The 16,813-nt window shown below is 36.8% G+C and overlaps 1 protein-coding gene across 50 annotated transcripts in view; it reads left to right on the top strand.

The window, feature by feature from the left end:
- The window catches only part of TTN (titin), a 270,562-nt gene that overhangs the window by 143,944 nt on the left and 109,805 nt on the right, over window positions 1-16,813 (top strand). For 11 of the 50 annotated variants that reach the window (XM_057316418.1, XM_057316415.1, XM_057316420.1 and 8 more), the window contains 28 exons: window positions 1,645-1,728; window positions 1,841-1,924; window positions 2,037-2,120; window positions 2,233-2,316; window positions 2,429-2,512; window positions 2,625-2,708; window positions 2,821-2,904; window positions 2,988-3,071; window positions 3,203-3,286; window positions 3,423-3,506; window positions 3,635-3,718; window positions 3,849-3,926; window positions 4,335-4,415; window positions 4,847-4,933; window positions 5,199-5,276; window positions 5,458-5,535; window positions 5,743-5,826; window positions 7,159-7,242; window positions 7,475-7,555; window positions 8,050-8,124; window positions 8,562-8,681; window positions 10,007-10,075; window positions 12,392-12,472; window positions 13,411-13,482; window positions 14,082-14,174; window positions 14,640-14,702; window positions 15,523-15,612; window positions 16,427-16,477. In XM_057316418.1, the coding sequence (XP_057172401.1) occupies window positions 1,645-1,728; window positions 1,841-1,924; window positions 2,037-2,120; window positions 2,233-2,316; window positions 2,429-2,512; window positions 2,625-2,708; window positions 2,821-2,904; window positions 2,988-3,071; window positions 3,203-3,286; window positions 3,423-3,506; window positions 3,635-3,718; window positions 3,849-3,926; window positions 4,335-4,415; window positions 4,847-4,933; window positions 5,199-5,276; window positions 5,458-5,535; window positions 5,743-5,826; window positions 7,159-7,242; window positions 7,475-7,555; window positions 8,050-8,124; window positions 8,562-8,681; window positions 10,007-10,075; window positions 12,392-12,472; window positions 13,411-13,482; window positions 14,082-14,174; window positions 14,640-14,702; window positions 15,523-15,612; window positions 16,427-16,477 (2,289 nt within the window). Of the gene's footprint in view, window positions 1-101; window positions 186-284; window positions 369-479; window positions 564-674; window positions 759-868; window positions 953-1,063; window positions 1,148-1,259; window positions 1,341-1,451; window positions 1,533-1,644; window positions 1,729-1,840; window positions 1,925-2,036; window positions 2,121-2,232; window positions 2,317-2,428; window positions 2,513-2,624; window positions 2,709-2,820; window positions 2,905-2,987; window positions 3,072-3,202; window positions 3,287-3,422; window positions 3,507-3,634; window positions 3,719-3,848; window positions 3,927-4,334; window positions 4,416-4,846; window positions 4,934-5,198; window positions 5,277-5,457; window positions 5,536-5,742; window positions 5,827-7,158; window positions 7,243-7,474; window positions 7,556-8,049; window positions 8,125-8,561; window positions 8,682-10,006; window positions 10,076-12,391; window positions 12,473-13,410; window positions 13,483-14,081; window positions 14,175-14,639; window positions 14,703-15,522; window positions 15,613-16,426; window positions 16,478-16,813 lie in introns of all 50 variants that reach the window. The other 39 variants (XM_057316412.1, XM_057316372.1, XM_057316356.1 and 36 more) reach the window with 8 other exon arrangements.

Genomic DNA, 16,813 nt, shown 5'->3' with positions numbered 1-16,813 from the left:
CATATCCTTATCTAAAGAAGAAATACCTCTTCTGCTCTTGGAAATATTTTTAGTCCATTGACCTCATTAATCTAAATGTAAAACTACTAATATCTTTTAAGTGCCTGAAGTTCCTCAAGAAATTGTTCCTGAAAAGAAAGCACCAATGGTGCCTCCGAAAAAGCCCGAAGTTGCACCTGTTAAAGGTACTCAGACTTAAGAAGATATAGCCCTTCTGCTCTTGACAATGTTTTGTTCCAGCAGTCTCATAACCCCTGAGTTTAATTTTACTAATATCTTTTAAGTTCCTGAGGCTCCCAAGGAAGTTGTCCCTGAAAAGAAGGTGTCTGTGGCACTTCCTAAAAAGCCGGAAGTCCCACCTGTTAAAGGTATTTGTCACTGACTTTAGTCTTAAAAAGACATAACTCTCTTGTTTTTGACAATGTTTTGTTCCAGCAGTCTCATAACCCCTAAGTGTAATTTTACTAATATCTTTTAAGTGCCTGAGGCTCCCAAGGAAGTTGTCCCTGAAAAGAAGGTGTCTGTGGCACTTCCTAAAAAGCCGGAAGTCCCACCTGTTAAAGGTATTTGTCACTGACTTTAGTCTTAAAAAGACATAACTCTCTTGTTTTTGACAATGTTTTGTTCCAGCAGTCTCATAACCCCTAAGTGTAATTTTACTAATATCTTTTAAGTGCCTGAGGCTCCCAAGGAAGTTGTCCCTGAAAAGAAGGTGTCTGTGGCACTTCCTAAAAAGCCGGAAGTCCCACCTGTTAAAGGTATTTGTCGCTGACGTTAGATTAAAAAGACATAACCCTCTGCTCTTGAAAATATTTTGTTCCAGTCGTCTTCATAACTCCTAAATGTAATTTTACTAATATCTTTTAAGTGCCTGAAGTTCCTCAAGAAATTGTCCCTGAAAAGAAAGCACCAGTGGTGCCTCTGAAAAAGCCCGGAGTTGCACCTGTTACAGGTACTTGTCACTCACCTCAGACTTAAGAAGATATAGCCCTTCTGCTCTTGAAAATATTTTGTTCCAGCAGTCTTATAACCCCCGAGTTTAATTTTACTAATATCTTTTAAGTGCCTGAGGCTCCCAAAGAAGTTGTCCCTGAAAAGATGGTGTCTGTGGCACTTCCTAAAAAGCCAGAAGTCCCACCTGCTAAAGGTATTTGTCACTGACTTTAGGCTTAAAAAGACATAACTCTTCTGCTCTTGAAAATATCTTGTTCCAGTCGTCTTCATAACTCCTAAATGTAATTTTACTAATATCTTTTAAGTGCCTGAGGCTCCCAAGGAAGTTGTCCCTGAGAAGGTGTCTGTGGTGCCTCCTAAAAAGCCCGAAGTCCCACCTGCTAAAGGTATTTGTCACTGACTTTAGGCTTAAAAGACATAACTCTTCTGCTCTCGAAAATATCTTGTTCCAGTCGTCTTCATAACTCCTAAATGTAATTTTACTAATATCTTTTAAGTGCCTGAGGCTCCCAAGGAAGTTGTCCCTGAGAAGGTGTCTGTGGTGCCTCCTAAAAAGCCCGAAGTCCCACCTGCTAAAGGTATTTGTCACTGACTTTAGGCTTAAAAAGACATAAGTCTTCTGCTCTCGAAAATATCTTGTTCCAGTCGTCTTCATGGTTCCTAAATGTAATTTTACTAATATCTTTTAAGTGCCTGAGGTTCCCAAGGAAGTTGTCCCTGAAAAGAAGGTGCCTGTGATGCCTCCTAAAAAGCCCGAAGTCCCACCTGCTAAAGGTATTTGTCACTGACTTTAGGCTTAAAAAGACATAAGTCTTCTGCTCTCGAAAATATCTTGTTCCAGTCGTCTTCATGGTTCCTAAATGTAATTTTACTAATATCTTTTAAGTGCCTGAGGCTCCCAAGGAAGTTGTCCCTGAAAAGAAAGTACCTGTGGCACCTCCTAAAAAGCCCGAAGTCCCACCTGTTAAAGGTATTTGTTGCCAATGTTTGACTTAAAAAGACATACCTCTTCTGCTCTTGAAAATGTTTTGTTCCAGTCGTCCTCATAACTCCTGAGTGTAATTTTACTTATATCTTTTAAGTGCCCGAGCCTCCCAAAGAAGTTGTCCCTGAGAAGAAAGTGTCTGTGGCGCCTCCTAAAAAGCCTGAAGTCCCACCTGCTAAAGGTATTTGTTGCCAAACTTAGGCTTAAAAAGACATAACTCTTCTGCTCTTGAAAATATCTTGTTCCAGTCGTCTTCATGGTTCCTAAATGTAGTTTTCCTAATATCTTTTAAGTGCCTGAGGTTCCCAAGGAAGTTGTCCCTGAAAAGAAGGTGCCTGTGATGCCTCCTAAAAAGCCCGAAGTCCCACCTGCTAAAGGTATTTGTCACTGACTTTAGGCTTAAAAAGACATAACTCTTCTGCTCTCGAAAATATCTTGTTCCAGTCGTCTTCATGGTTCCTAAATGTAATTTTACTAATATCTTTTAAGTGCCTGAGGCTCCCAAGGAAGTTGTCCCTGAAAAGAAAGTACCTGTGGCACCTCCTAAAAAGCCCGAAGTCCCACCTGTTAAAGGTATTTGTTGCCAATGTTTGACTTAAAAAGACATACCTCTTCTGCTCTTGAAAATGTTTTGTTCCAGTCGTCCTCATAACTCCTGAGTGTAATTTTACTTATATCTTTTAAGTGCCCGAGCCTCCCAAAGAAGTTGTCCCTGAGAAGAAAGTGTCTGTGGCGCCTCCTAAAAAGCCTGAAGTCCCACCTGCTAAAGGTATTTGTTGCCAAACTTAGGCTTAAAAAGACATAACTCTTCTGCTCTTGAAAATATCTTGTTCCAGTCGTCTTCATGGTTCCTAAATGTAGTTTTCCTAATATCTTTTAAGTGCCCGAGGCTCCTAAAGAAGTTGTCCCTGAAAAGAAGGTGCCTGTGATGCCTCCTAAAAAGCCCGAAGTCCCACCAGCCAAAGGTAGTCACGCCCATGTCACTGTGTTTGATACCGTCCATTTGTCGTTACTCTGTCTAATCATGGAAATACTAATATCTTTAAAGTGCCCGAGGTGCCCGAGGCAGCTGTTCCAGAAAAGAAGGTGCCTGAAGCTGTTCCTCCCAAACCGGAGAGTCCTCCCCCTGCAGGTAATAATGACACTATCAAAACTATTATTTTTAAAAAGAAACTCTCTTCTGAGTGTTGTAAAAACCTGTTTGTAAACTATTTCCCATGCTTGAGTCAACTCGAGCATTAAAATGAGCTTGTGTCTTTCAAGTGTATGAGGAGCCCGAGGAAGCTGCCTGGGAAGAGCCCACAGCGGAAGTTGTGGAAGAGCCAGAGCCTGCCGCTCCTCCAGAAGGTACCTGGCCAGCTGCTACGTTGCCTTAGCCAATTTTCCACCCCTCCTGCCCTGAAACTTCTGGACATTTTGAGTTTTTGTCTTATTTCTCATTCATCTTCGCGGATCCTAAAAAATTATATTCTAATATCTTTAGTGACCATGCCACCCAAGAAACCTGTCCCAGAAAAGAAACCACCTGCTGTCATTGCCAAAAAACCTGAACCACCACCAGTGAAAGGTACTTCTCAGTGCCGCCAACCTCCTACAGAAAAATGTCTGTTTTTTAAGTGTTGGGTTCCACTGCTATACCTAATGATTTTCATGTCATTGAAACTATGAGCTAAAAACGACTAATATCTTTTAAAGTGCCCGAGGTACCCAAGGAAGTTACTCCTGAAAAGAAGGTGCCTCCAGTGGTTCCCAAAAAACCAGAAGTCCCACCTGCTAAAGGTACATATAGCTGCCTGCCGTGTGATGGAGGGTGAAAGCTCCCACTCTCAGAAAGTCTTTTGTGCTATGTATATGTGATGAATGTTTGCTAGTGACTCTTCATGATATTAAAACACTAATACCTTTAAAGTGCCTGAAGTTCCGAAAGAAGTTGTTCCTGAGAAGAAAGTAACTGTTCCCAAGAAGCCAGAAGTCCCACCACCTAAAGGTACATGTCGCTAATGAGATTCTGCAGGAAAGCACTCACTCTGGTTTCAAAAGTTACTTATTATAGAAACCCCGTTGTTTGTCAAACTTCTTATAGTCACAATTACAAACCTGCCATTCTGGATTTTTAGGGTTTAAATGTTTTTCAATAACATCATTGGTTTAAAAACAAACAAAAAAACGGATGCATCTATTACGTGCATTCAAGAGTTTGCTAATATGGATTTGTCTGTGTGCCTAGGCCATGTTTCCCTCCCCGCTCTGCAGAGCTCTGAACAGATTACTGGCCTTGCGAATTTTGCTCTTGGGTTTGTCTCTGGGTTATTTGACCTAGATGTGAACTAGAGGTGGTATAAATTTTGTGTACTTCTCAACTACCCAGAAGTAAAACTAACTAATATCTTTAAAGTGCCAGAGGTGCCAAAGAAACCTGCCGTAGAAGAGGAACCCGCCATTCCTGCTCCCGAGGAAGGAGAGCCTCCTGCAGAAGGTATGCCGAGACCACTCGCGACACTTGCTAATTTAAGCCTCATTCCTCCTTTTTGCTTAATTCAGTATCTCTTGGTCGTTTTCTGTCCTTTATTTGTCTTAATCATTCTTAATTAGCTCGGATTTGGGTTCTCAATCAGCGACATCTACATAGGGCATCATACGCCGTATTAAGCTTTCTCTAATGTTCACAGAAAGTGGGCAGAACTACTAACACTAAATGACGTTCAACACCAAAAGGGCTTTCCAAGCCCTCAAATCAATAGAAACAGCAGTCAGTGCAAATAAGATAGATTTCACCTTCACAAAACTAAGAGAAGGCGTTAATTAAAACAAGGGAAGAAATCAAGGTTACCAGTTTTATGTGCAGCGTTTTGCACATTTTAGAATATTGTTCCATACACGGAATTGAAATTAATTCTATCTTTAAAGTATATGAAGAGCCTGAGGAAGTTGCTCCCGAAGAGGAAGAGCCAGTTCCTGTTGCTGAAGAGGAGCCAGAAGCCCCACCACCAGCAGGTACAAGACAGCATCCTGTACCGTACAGGAAAATACATCCCTGGAGTTTTGTATCTATTATATACCTTCTTTAAGGTAAAATGTCAGTCTCCTTCCTTGAAATTCGACTTCATTGGCAAGAACAGGAGTCGTTTGCGCACACAAAGCTATAGAACGTTACAGTGTGCGTACCAAAGGGATGGGTGTGATCTTCTTCTGTCATTCATTAAGTGTTAAGCTTTTCAGTGTAATCATTTGACTCTCAAAGAAATTCCTATCTTTCAAGTACCTGAAGAACCCAAGAAGATTGTTCCAGAGAAGAAAGTTCCTGTCATCAAAAAACCAGAAGCTCCACCTCCCAAAGGTACTTACAGTAAAATAAATCAATATTTGCTTCATTTTTGTGTGCTGTCTAAAATTCGACAGTCTTTATTATGTATTGTGTTGTACTTTGTGCGTAACTGTTATCTAAATGTTGTCAAGGTAATGCGTACATATTGCATCTTGCAATTTTATATTATTAAATGCTACTAATATCTTTAAAGTACCTGAGATGGCGAAGAAAGTTGTCCCAGTGAAGAAAGTCCCAACTGTTAAGAAGCCAGAAATACCAGCAGCTCAAGGTATTCCCATCATCACTGATATCATTAGTAGCATTGTTTGTTGAAAGTAATCTGTTATGTGTCCTTGTTGTTGCATAACTAGGGACAAAAATGTCCTTATTTCTTTCCAATAATTTTAATACTGCTCCATTAACTACAGATTCTTTATTCTTAACATTTAAAATGTTTTTAAATACTCTTTTTAAAATACCACTAATATCTTCAAAGTGCCTGAGGTGCCCAAGAAACTTGTTCCAGTAAAGAAGGAACCTGTGCCTGTTACGAGAAAACAAGAAGTTGTGCCAGAAAAAGGTACCTACCATGAAGAAAAAATATAGATTTCTCTGAATGCTACCCGAGCATTTTAATATAGTTCTTATGCAAAACCACACTTCACAGATAAAAAGGGGTAAATAACGAGGGCAAAGAGAAAAAAATGAGACAGATAAGCAGGAGAAAAATGAGATTCAGTTGTGCTATGACATGGTTCCGTGTGGTAGCAAAGGACGTCCTCTGATTTAAAGGGTACAACCGCTCAATTCAGCATACTTTGCTGAATGTCCTACCACTAACAAAACAGCGTACTAGAAAAAATAAGATGTGGTCCTGTCTTCAAGCAACTTAAAAGGTGGTGAGAAGAAAGCACAACTCTAATAGGGACAGGAAGTGATCACACCTACAAGAGTATCAAGGGCTACAGAAACACAGAGCAAGGGAGGACAAATTTCAGGCAGAGGCACCAGGGAAAGCTGTATGAAAGAAATAAAAATTTAAGTTTTGACGGCTGTTTACATTTTATAGCAATTGAGAAAATGGTTTTCTAGGAAAGGAGATGGATTTGAGTATGGATTGGTTGTGGGGTATCTTGAAAGATAGTCTGGATATAAAGCTACGGGTTGTGTTTTGGAGCTCTTTGAATGCCCATATCAAAGGCTTTGAAGCAGGTGCACAAATTTAGTAGAGGGCAGGCTTCGGAAAGATGACTGGCAATAGTTCCAGCTGCTGGAAGACAGTGCTGATAGTCAAGAGCCGCTGTAGTTATTTAGGGTCATTAAGAGTTGGACAAGGTCAGTGGTGGTAGAAATGGAAAAAGAGTGAGAGGTGGGAGATCAAATTGGTGTCTATTATGGAAATTATTAAGGAAGTAGAGGAGTCCAAGATGATTGTAAGGGTTGTAGCTAGATATCCATGAGAATGTTTCACTGGGTCCCTAACTAATATTAGAAAGAAGATAGTGCATATATTTTTCAGCTTTCAAATATAGAAGTTGGGAATACTCATCTGGAGCTTAGGAAAGAGAACAGAGCTGGGGATGGAGATCTAGAAGTCATCCACAGAGAAATAAGAGTTGAGAGTGCAGGAGGATCGTTCATCGAATGTAGAGCCAATTTTTTAAAGCTTCAGAGTTAGACCAGTGGAGAACACTGACATTTAAGGGTATGCGGAGGAAGAGAAGCAAATGAAGAAGGCTGAGAAGACTCATTTATGAAATTGGAATGTCCAAAGGGTGCCATGCCTCCAAAGCCATATCCCCACTAAGTCTTGTAAGATAAAGTTCTTTCCACTGTACTCTTTGCCTGCTGTTTGCAGAATCTTGCACATCTTCTAAATTCTTAATAGTAAACAAAATCAATATCTTTAAAGTGCCTCAAGTACCGAAGGAAATCATCCCAGAAAAGAAAGTGTCCATTCCTGTTCCTGAAGAGCCAGAAGCTCCACCCGTCCAAGGTACACGGCTGCTCTATAAATCTTGGGAAGATGACCGTTGTCTTCATCATCTTGCTTTGGTTGTAGATGGGTCTTATGTATTTATCTGTTGTCTGTTGTAGGTAGTGAAGCTATTGATATTTTGGGGTCATCTGAAGAATATGTTATAGAGTATAAGTTGATAGGTTGCAACTTAGCAGTTGAAAGATTCTATTGTGAATACAGTCTAAAATATAATACTGTGTTTTTTAAGTCGAAGAGCCTCCTGAGGAAATAATGTATGAAGAAAAAGCATCCATAACCATTGGTAGAAAAGTGACTCCCCCTGTTGAAGGTATATATATATATGTATATATGTATAAACATAAATTTTTTAATCTCTTAAAGACTCCTGCTAGAAATAAAAAGCTATTCATAGGGTGACATTCTTTCTTGAAATTATATACAGAAGCATACCAGCATACGCTTGCTTCACTTTTCAGTTATATTTCTTTTGAAGTAGAATCTTTGATTCCTCTTGATAGTAATTAATAATTCCCACAGATACAGTTTACAAGGCAAAACTGGACAAATTGCATTGGATTCTCAAACAATAACCCCACATCAGACTTTAGAAGTCATCTCACTTGCCATCCACATACATCAAATGAAGTAGTTAATAGAATGTTTAACTATAATAGAAATCTTACCTCTTTTTCTGTATAAGTGAATTTGTATGAATTGGATATTTCTGTTTTTGTGACGACAATCTTTACCTCTGTGTGAAATGTGTATGAGTCTTTGTGAAGAACTTTACGATCTCATATCCTCTGTCAACATTCTTTAAAGAACGTGAAATTCAAAAGTATATCGAGCCTGAAGAACCTGAACCTGAACCACAACCAGAAGAAATACCAATACCAGGTATCCAATTAATTGGACTTAACTCTTCATCATCGTATTCTTCATCTTCATATACGTATACATGTTTTACGTTGTTCGGCATGTCTCTCTGCGTCCGTGTGTAAGATACTCTGTTTCAAGCGTGCATTTCATTCTTACGCATCCATGTCGTTTGTACTGTTGATCTCAAGGTGGTGTGGCTTACACGGATACTTCCGTTGTTTTTATCAGTGCCTTTGCCATAGTTCTCATCATCTGTGTATAGTGTTTAAATTTTTGTGTTTGATGTTCGTTACTGTTTTATGTTGGAGGCGAATTGGAATTTAAAAAGCAAATTTTTTGCTTTATATATATATATATATATATATATATATGTTTAAATTTCTACTGAAGAGACTATATATCCACATGCTAATTAACATACACATATACTAACCCTCCTGAAATACTCTTTCAAGAACCTGAACCTGAACCTGAAAAGAAGGTTATTGAGAAACCAAAACTCAAACCAAAGCCTGCGGCACCTCCTCCTGCTCCACCAAAGGAAGATGTGAAGGAGAAAATATTCCAGCTTAAAGGTATAAAGTGCCACTCCCAAGTTTTATTAATCTGCTTCAGACTTCTAGTCAGTCATCTGAAACGGTGCTTGCAAGACGTGTTATTTTTAAAAGTGTGTGCTTTCAAACGTGATCGAGCTGTGGGAATTGCCTAGCGACCTGTTTTCTGCTGCCTTTGGGCGCTTTGTCAGGACGTGCTGACAGAAAGGGCATCATCGCTCATTGCTAGCTTCATCCTGGACATCTGGATGCAGGGGCAGTCCAACTAACTTTCTCATGGAGGAAGGGTTTTCCGATTTCAGAGTGCTATTGCTATGCATATCTCTGGGATCTTGCGCATTTGGAATGTGTAAGAAAACTTTGCATGAAACTTTTAATGTTGCAGTAACAAATTTATACAACAGCCAAAACTTTGTTCTTAAAGAATTTCGTGTGTTTTTAAATATACTATAAGTAATATATTTATGGCATTGATAGCTACTATGTGTTCATATGCCATCAAAGGAAAGCATACGAATGACCCATCACTGCTACCCCACTTTTTTTTTTCTTTTGCAACTTAATAAAAGCCCAGACTGTGTCTTGTGGTGGTCCTTGGCATAGGCAGAAAGAGTGATTATGAGTACATTTGATATCCAGCATCTCTTCTCATTAAATATCCCTTCATTCTTTTTGTATTTAGATATTTCTTTGAATTGATGCAATATTACTTAATTTCTTAAAATGACATCTTTAAAAGCTGAAATAAACTGGTGAAAGCATATTATTCTATTTATGGTAATACAATGTTGTCTTATTGGTAGTGTCATGAGATTTCTCAATCTAAAATAATCTAGATATAATCTTAGATGAGCACTTTCCCATGCTCACCTACACATGTACAAAGCCAGAATCTTCCAGAGTAAGACTGCTTCTCGTGGTTCTTGCCCCTCTTCATCCCTCCTGGCCAGTAGGGGTAATTCTGGCATTTTTAGTCAGACGTAGGAAACAGGCACCTCTTACAAGGCTATCCATCTGTGAGTCCTAGTCCATGAAGACACACACTTAATACACTTCCCTTAATACAAATTTATACTTCAAGGAAAACTTCTTCTTCCTGCAAAGAACAAAAATTATCTTCTTTCTCCACCAGACTTAAACTTACTGCTCACCATCAGAGTGAAAGGGCAATGTTTTTCATGGTTTGAATGCTTCTTGTGTATTCCTTGGTGGCTGCTCTTGGCTGTTATCAATGCTGTTTGGCTGTAAGCAAAGCTTGGTTTTGACTCTTGGAGCAGATATTTAATAATTTGCTTCAGATTAGTCTAAATGTACAAATAATAAAATTAAGATCATATTCTTTAAAGCTGTTCCAAAGAAGAAAGTTCCTGAAAAACCTGAAGTTCCAGAAAAAGTGGAGCTTAAGCCTCTGAAAGGTATTTCACAATCTGGAAAATGTGTTTCTATGCAGTATCCCTCCTTTGGGCTCCTTCCTCTTCCTGTCTTCTAGAATGTTCTTTTTTTTTTTTTTTTAAATCAGAGTAGTCTCATTTATTTCTTGTATTTTTGTAGTTTTTATGGTCCTGGCTCATGAGTGTTGCTTCCTTTGTCTCCCATCAAATTTCATACATTCATGGATATTGTTTATCTTTGTCTCATCTACATATGTCTTCTTGCATTTTCCTCAACTTAAAAATATTAAATATTACTGATCAGCTGAAATTAGTTTCAGAATATGCCTTAGGTTAAAATGCAGAGAGCTAATAGTAGAAAGCTTTGGAATTTCACCTGAACAACAGTATTTTAGCCAGTGTTAGAGCGCTAAAAATAAATCCTGTCCTCCTTGTATACTATTGAGATGATTCGTAGGGATTTCCTCAAGGCTTTCCTGTCACTGTCTTGTCACTGACTCTAGGGAGCATTCAGGACTGCTGCAGGTCATTTTTCAAAATTTATTTCTCCTGACACAGTATTTTCCCCAAGTAAACTTAGACCCTAAAGAAAAATAAATGGATCATAAATTTTAGAATTTTTTCTGTTAAATATAAAGTTATTAATTTTTCTAGTAAGTATAATGGGTAGCAGCATTCTGTTTAATTAATAACACATCCAGATCCAGAAATTGAATCTGTTCTTGATCCACTCTGGAATTTTAGAAAAATCACCCATTTGAATATACATTTCCTGACATAAAATGGAGATTACAAAATAATATTACTGTGGCTGTTAGCTAGTAATGGAGGAAAAGCCACTTAAACATTAAAATGACATGTGATGACATATAATAACTTTAAAAATAATAGCTGCAATGGTATGTTCTGTACCTGAGTCTCAAATGTCAAATAGACCTTAAAAATAAAATGATAATATAGAAAAACAAATGCAAAGATGTATTTCCACTATGTCCATTATATAAGTAAAGGATATATGCCATCCTTACATTAATTAGATGCGTGGTTGTCTTTCCACGTTTGAACAATGAAAATAGTTATAAATTGAGAATATTGGTAACTCTAAAATAGTATTGAAAGCCAGCACAATTTAACATGGATAAAAAAATTTAATGTTGAAGTGTGAAATTTTACTTAAAATACTTGACAAAAAAAATCGTTATTTAAAGTGAAATACATATTCACCTTTTGTATATTTAAATTTTAAAGTTAGGCAAAGTTATCTTTATCACATTTAAAAAAATCTAGGGGCACCTGGGTGGTTCAGTCAATTTATATCTGACTCTTGATCTCAGCTCAGGTTTTGATCTCAGGGTCCTGAGTTCAAGCCCCGTGTTGTTTAAAAAATACAAAAACAAAACAAAACAAAAGAAAAACCTACTTAATGAATTGCAAATATCCTGCTTAATGGGAAATTTTTTAGAAATAACTAAAAATTCAAATTTCACATGAGTAAACAAATAGGATGTTAAGTGATACCAATGTTTTAAACTGATTTTTATTGACATCACTAGAGAGGTAAGGTGGTTCAATAATCATCCAGCATTTCTCTTTTTGCCTCTCAAATCCATGAGGGTTATAAGAAAGGAGGAGGCTGCTCTATGTATCATCCATCATGTCCAATAGTCACTGAAGATGCAAGAGAGAATGAACTCAGAATGCCTTGGGTCCTTTTTAGTCTAAATTCAAGAATATTTTCTTATTCATTAAAAATGAGCTCCAACACCAGCTCTCAAATTCTATAGTTTTATAATTTTAGGTTAGTGTTGTTTCAAAAAGGAGATCTTAAGAAACAATATTTCCCTTCTGTTAAGGAAGTGAGAGTGGTCCTTTCCCAACATCAAGGTCATCAGCCAGATCCCTTGGCTTTCTTCTCTCCCCAGTGGAGAAGATTGGATAATGACACTAACACTTACCAGTATCATTTTAATGTAACAGGTAGCTGGCGAGATGCCGGTGTAGACTTGAACAATCTACAATTGTAGATTGGGGCAAAGATGCTGTCAAGAACTCTGTATTTGGTCAAAGATTCATTAAGGCAATATAGAGTAACATCTTCTACCCTCATTTAAGATGACTATATTTGCTTACAATAAATGCAACGGAATTTGTCACAAGGCAATATAAATGTTTGCAGAGAAATAACTTGAAGTGTATTATTTGCTTTTAAATTCTGTGATGTTATTTTGCAACAAAAATTATTATGCACTATAGTTAACTAGTTTTGAAAGAGAACTTTTTCTTGTTAAAATTTACTTTTATATGAATTTACTTCAAAATTTGAAATCATATTCTTTTAAGCGCCCGGAGTTGAAAAGAAAGTTCGCAAATTACTTCCTGAACCTAAACCTCAACCAAAAGAAGAAGTTGTTCTCAAAAGCGGTATAGTATTTTTCAACTGTTTTGTTAGCTTTAAATTTACAAAAAAAAAAAAAATAGACTTGAAAGCTTACAAAAATATTTCTGTCTCTTGGTTTTCTTTTAATCGGATTACCTATTTATCAAAATTCATTGATAGTTGCACTGAAAATTGGGAAGGCTATCATTTCCATAGCTTTTTTTTTAAAAGAAGACAGAAATTTTGTGAGCATTCACAGTTTTGAAGTTTACATGCATAGACATAACGAAATTGATCATACTCTAAGCTAATAATAATGATCACAGCTGTCATGTTCATAATCAAATTATGTAGTAAAAAGCACTAAAGCTATTAAATATTCTAAATTAGACCAAACCTTTTAAGCCTAAATTCAGTATTCAGTTTTAAAGTATGATGCAGGATCATGAGAACAAATAAACAACATTTTTTAAAAAACTGAACATTTCTTTCTACTAATAAAATCTTAACTGGAAGCAAGATATTCAAATGAAGAATAGAGTTCTAACATTTTCTTCACACAGAATTACGGGTATCTAGACTACATTTCTTTGGATATCTCCACTTAAGTAAACTTTATATTTATTTAAATACTCCTCATTACATTACAGTGTTGAATTATGAATTGAATTTGTTGCTATTCAAATTATTCATTTTGTGTTTTGGTCATTTTTGCAACAGTATTGTCTCTGAACAACAGATTGTCTATGTACGTGGATATAAAGTGACTCCCAGTGTTATTTTAATTAATTTGACAACCTTTGATTTAAAAAAAAAACAAAACAAAACAAGCACTTCTAGCATAAAGGCTAACTGGCCAGTGCACCAGGTCGCATGCTTTTCATTTTCCTTGCTTTATGTATTATTGCATTTGTCGAGCGTGCTCAACATCTTCATTAGTTTGTTTGTCTTGGTTTACATATAAACCTTTTTGTCTTTTAAGTTCTAAGAAAGAGGCCTGAAGAAGAAGAACCTAAAGTAGAACCTAAAAAACTAGAAAAAATTAAAAAACCAGGTAGGAATCTCAGTAACAATTATCTTTTAACAAAATGGACATGTAACAAAAGGTTTATCTTGTAAACATCATCGGAGTTAAATATAAACATAGCTTCATATTTCGTCTGTGAAACAGTCTGTGCTTTCCATTGTCTGCTTTCTGTTTAAATATCTTTATAGTAATTTCCAGATCCATTCATATATTTTCATTATTGTTATTACCTTGCCCCTTATCCTTCTGGTAGCGGTGATTGTGAAATAATCGGGTCGGCCGCAAAATAACTTCATGGGAGGGTGTCAACAAATGTGGCACAGAATTTGGTGGCTTTTAAGTGGGTTGATTGTTGTCATTAGCCTATTCTCAAAAGGTGTATTTATTGGGAACTGTTATGGAAGCAATTTAGGAAGGGAGAGCTCCTGGAGCTGGGATGCAAGTGGGTGGAATAAGAGAAAGTAAAATAAACTGAGGCACAGTCAAGGAGAGAAAATAGAAATTAATTGATACAGAAATTAATTGATACAATAGAGCTTTTGAAAAATAGTTTAATCTGATTATTTCAGGTCAGTTGATTTCTAAGTACTCAAATAACACTAGAAAATAATCTCATTATTTTAAAGTACCAGAGCCACCTCCGAAAGCTGTTGAAGAGGCTGAAGTACCTCCAGCTGCTGTTACCAAAAGGGAAAGGAAAGTTCCTGAACCAGTAAAAGGTACAAACTTAAGAGCACTTTCTTAGTTGTCTCTAAAACTGCAAATATGAGTCATTTAAAAAACCATCACACTGTCTTTAAGATTTGAACACACGACCTTAATCTACTCATCACATATGCTTTGATTTTCTTTACCATTTCGCTCTTAGGTGCACTTAGCTAATAATGATCACCCATTTGTTAAAGTAAGTTTTAAGCACAAGGGAAAAAATAGATAATGAGATGAGTAACAACATTAGAACCAATAAAATGCTTTACTATATTTTCCAAATATTTTGTTTCATATGCAAAATAAACTTAGATCAAATACTTCATTTGGTGACCATATGTGTTTAAATTCTACTATCTCCCAAGATATATTAAGTCTGCCCAGATTTGGTTTAATTTTGTGAAAAACTTCAAAAATCTTCAAAAAAAAAAAAAAAACCCTTCAAATAACCAGCTTACAACTGTGAATTATTTTAGTGCCTGAAATTAAGCCAGCAATACCTCTCCCTGCGCCTGAACCAAAACCAAAGCCTGAGCCAGGTAAGCAAGTCCATCCCCAATGTCAACAGCATATTCCTTCATGCTTCTTACAGAGAAGTCAACTAACAAAATTCAGCCAAGCAAATATGAAGATCCAATTGGCTTTACTAAACCATGAAAGGGACAGCACCCTGTCTAGCAAATTGGAGAGGCACTCCAAGGAGTTAATACAAAATGGAATTTTTATAGACAGAGGGTGAGGACGGAAAAGTCATGAGCAAAAGAAAAGGATTGTTCCAGAGGAAGTTGTCTGCTAGAGGAAAAAGCAGGGTTTTTTTTAATCATGTAGATTATCTCATTCTTTCTTTGGGGCATAGAGAGGACCCAACAGACTCATTGGCGCTCACGAAAAGAAAAATTTGCTGGCTGACCAGTTAAGGCCACATGTCTGTGGGGAGGTTGAAACTGCAATTAGACTGGGTACTGAGTCCCATTTTGGGCACTTGGTCTAAGTGACACCATGTTGAGCCTGTGTGTGTGTGTGTGTGTGTGTGTGTGTGTGTGTGTGTGTGTGTGTGTTAACAAATATGTAGTTATTTTTAAAAAGGAAGTAAAAGCATGCATCAGATGATTTATAATGTCCTAATAGATTTTAGAGTATATTATTTTTTATTCCATATAATTAAATCTATTGGAATACATTGACTATATTATTACGTTATACTGTGTATAGATCATGCTGTAGTTGGAATATACTATTCTCTGAAAAACTAGTGATTTGAAAATTTCAAAGTTACATCAGAAAAGGCAAATAGGCCACCAAATGAAATTTTAGGAAGAGACGAACGGATACATTAATGCAATGGACATCTCTCTACAGAAGTGAAAATAATCAAACCACCTCCGGTGGAGCCCCCGCCCACCCCCATCGCCGCCCCGGTGACGGTGCCCGTGGTCGGAAAGAAAGCAGGTAGTTATTCTGTAGTTTTCATTTGTTTGTTTTGGTGGCTTAATAAAAGTTTTCATCCTTCATTAAAATGCAAACCCTCTTTTGTTAAAACAGGCATTATTAGCTGGGAGGGGTGGGTCATAAATTCTGGATTAAATTTTCTTCTTCTGATGTTCTTTCCCAACCTAATCTCTCACCCATGGGTACATATTGTGTTTTGATTGGAATATGCATTCCTTCAAAGCATCATTGCTTTATATGCTTTTAAAATTAAGTAATGACTATGTTCAAGGCTGATGAAATCCAAGAAAACAGACACCCTAAGGACATACATATAGGCAGCATGTGGATATTCAAATTTCCCACGTGCCCTGTAGGAATCGTTTGTCATTTTTTTAAAAAAAGACTGCATATTGACAAAAAGAAAAAGTTCTGGAAATAGTGTTGATGATTGCAAATTGTGAATGTACTTAATGCAACTAATTGTATACCTTGCGGTGGTCAAAAAGGTACATTTTATGTTAGGTTCATTTTACCTCAATAAAAAAGGGAGAGACAAAAAATAGGAGTAAAATAAAGGCAGTTGCTGAAAGTAATTTTTTAATCCTAAATATGCTGGTAATTTAGCTTGGTCACATCGTTGACCAGAATGATACTGATCAAAATATGCTTTCTTGGAAATATCACAGTATTCTCCATGGAAGTCAGATAAATGAAGCCAATTTCTCTTCATGCATTAATATTTATAATAACATGACTCACCCCTCCTGGTTTACTACTAAGCATAAAATCGGTCTGAAAATTGTTTAAATGCCGAGTGTTCTTTTTATTTCAGAAGCCAAAGCACCTAAGGAGGAGGCTGCCAAGCCGAAAGGTCCCATCAAAGGTAAGAGTCCTTTCCCTGCACCTAAATTGTAACCTTTCACTCTGAGAAACTTTATATTCAAGGGGGAAAAGGTTTCAAAAATTATAACAATCTTTATTATTCCTAATTGATTCTGGTAAAACTAATATGTCTTCTGCTATTTCAAGTAACAAACCTCTAATATCATCCAAGTGGGTATTATGTATAACCAACTATATGTTAGCATAATGAACCCTATAAACTCTTAGCTTCATTCCTCATATACATGGTACTTATACAGGACAGATAAAATAATTAGACCTTAATTGGGACATTTGATATTCAGGTTTAAAACTTGAGAAAGTGAAGAACATTTCT

Source organism: Ursus arctos, unplaced genomic scaffold (genome assembly GCF_023065955.2).
Source record: "Ursus arctos isolate Adak ecotype North America unplaced genomic scaffold, UrsArc2.0 scaffold_1, whole genome shotgun sequence".
NCBI lineage: Eukaryota > Metazoa > Chordata > Mammalia > Carnivora > Ursidae > Ursus > Ursus arctos.
This window is presented reverse-complemented; position numbering and strand designations above follow the sequence as displayed.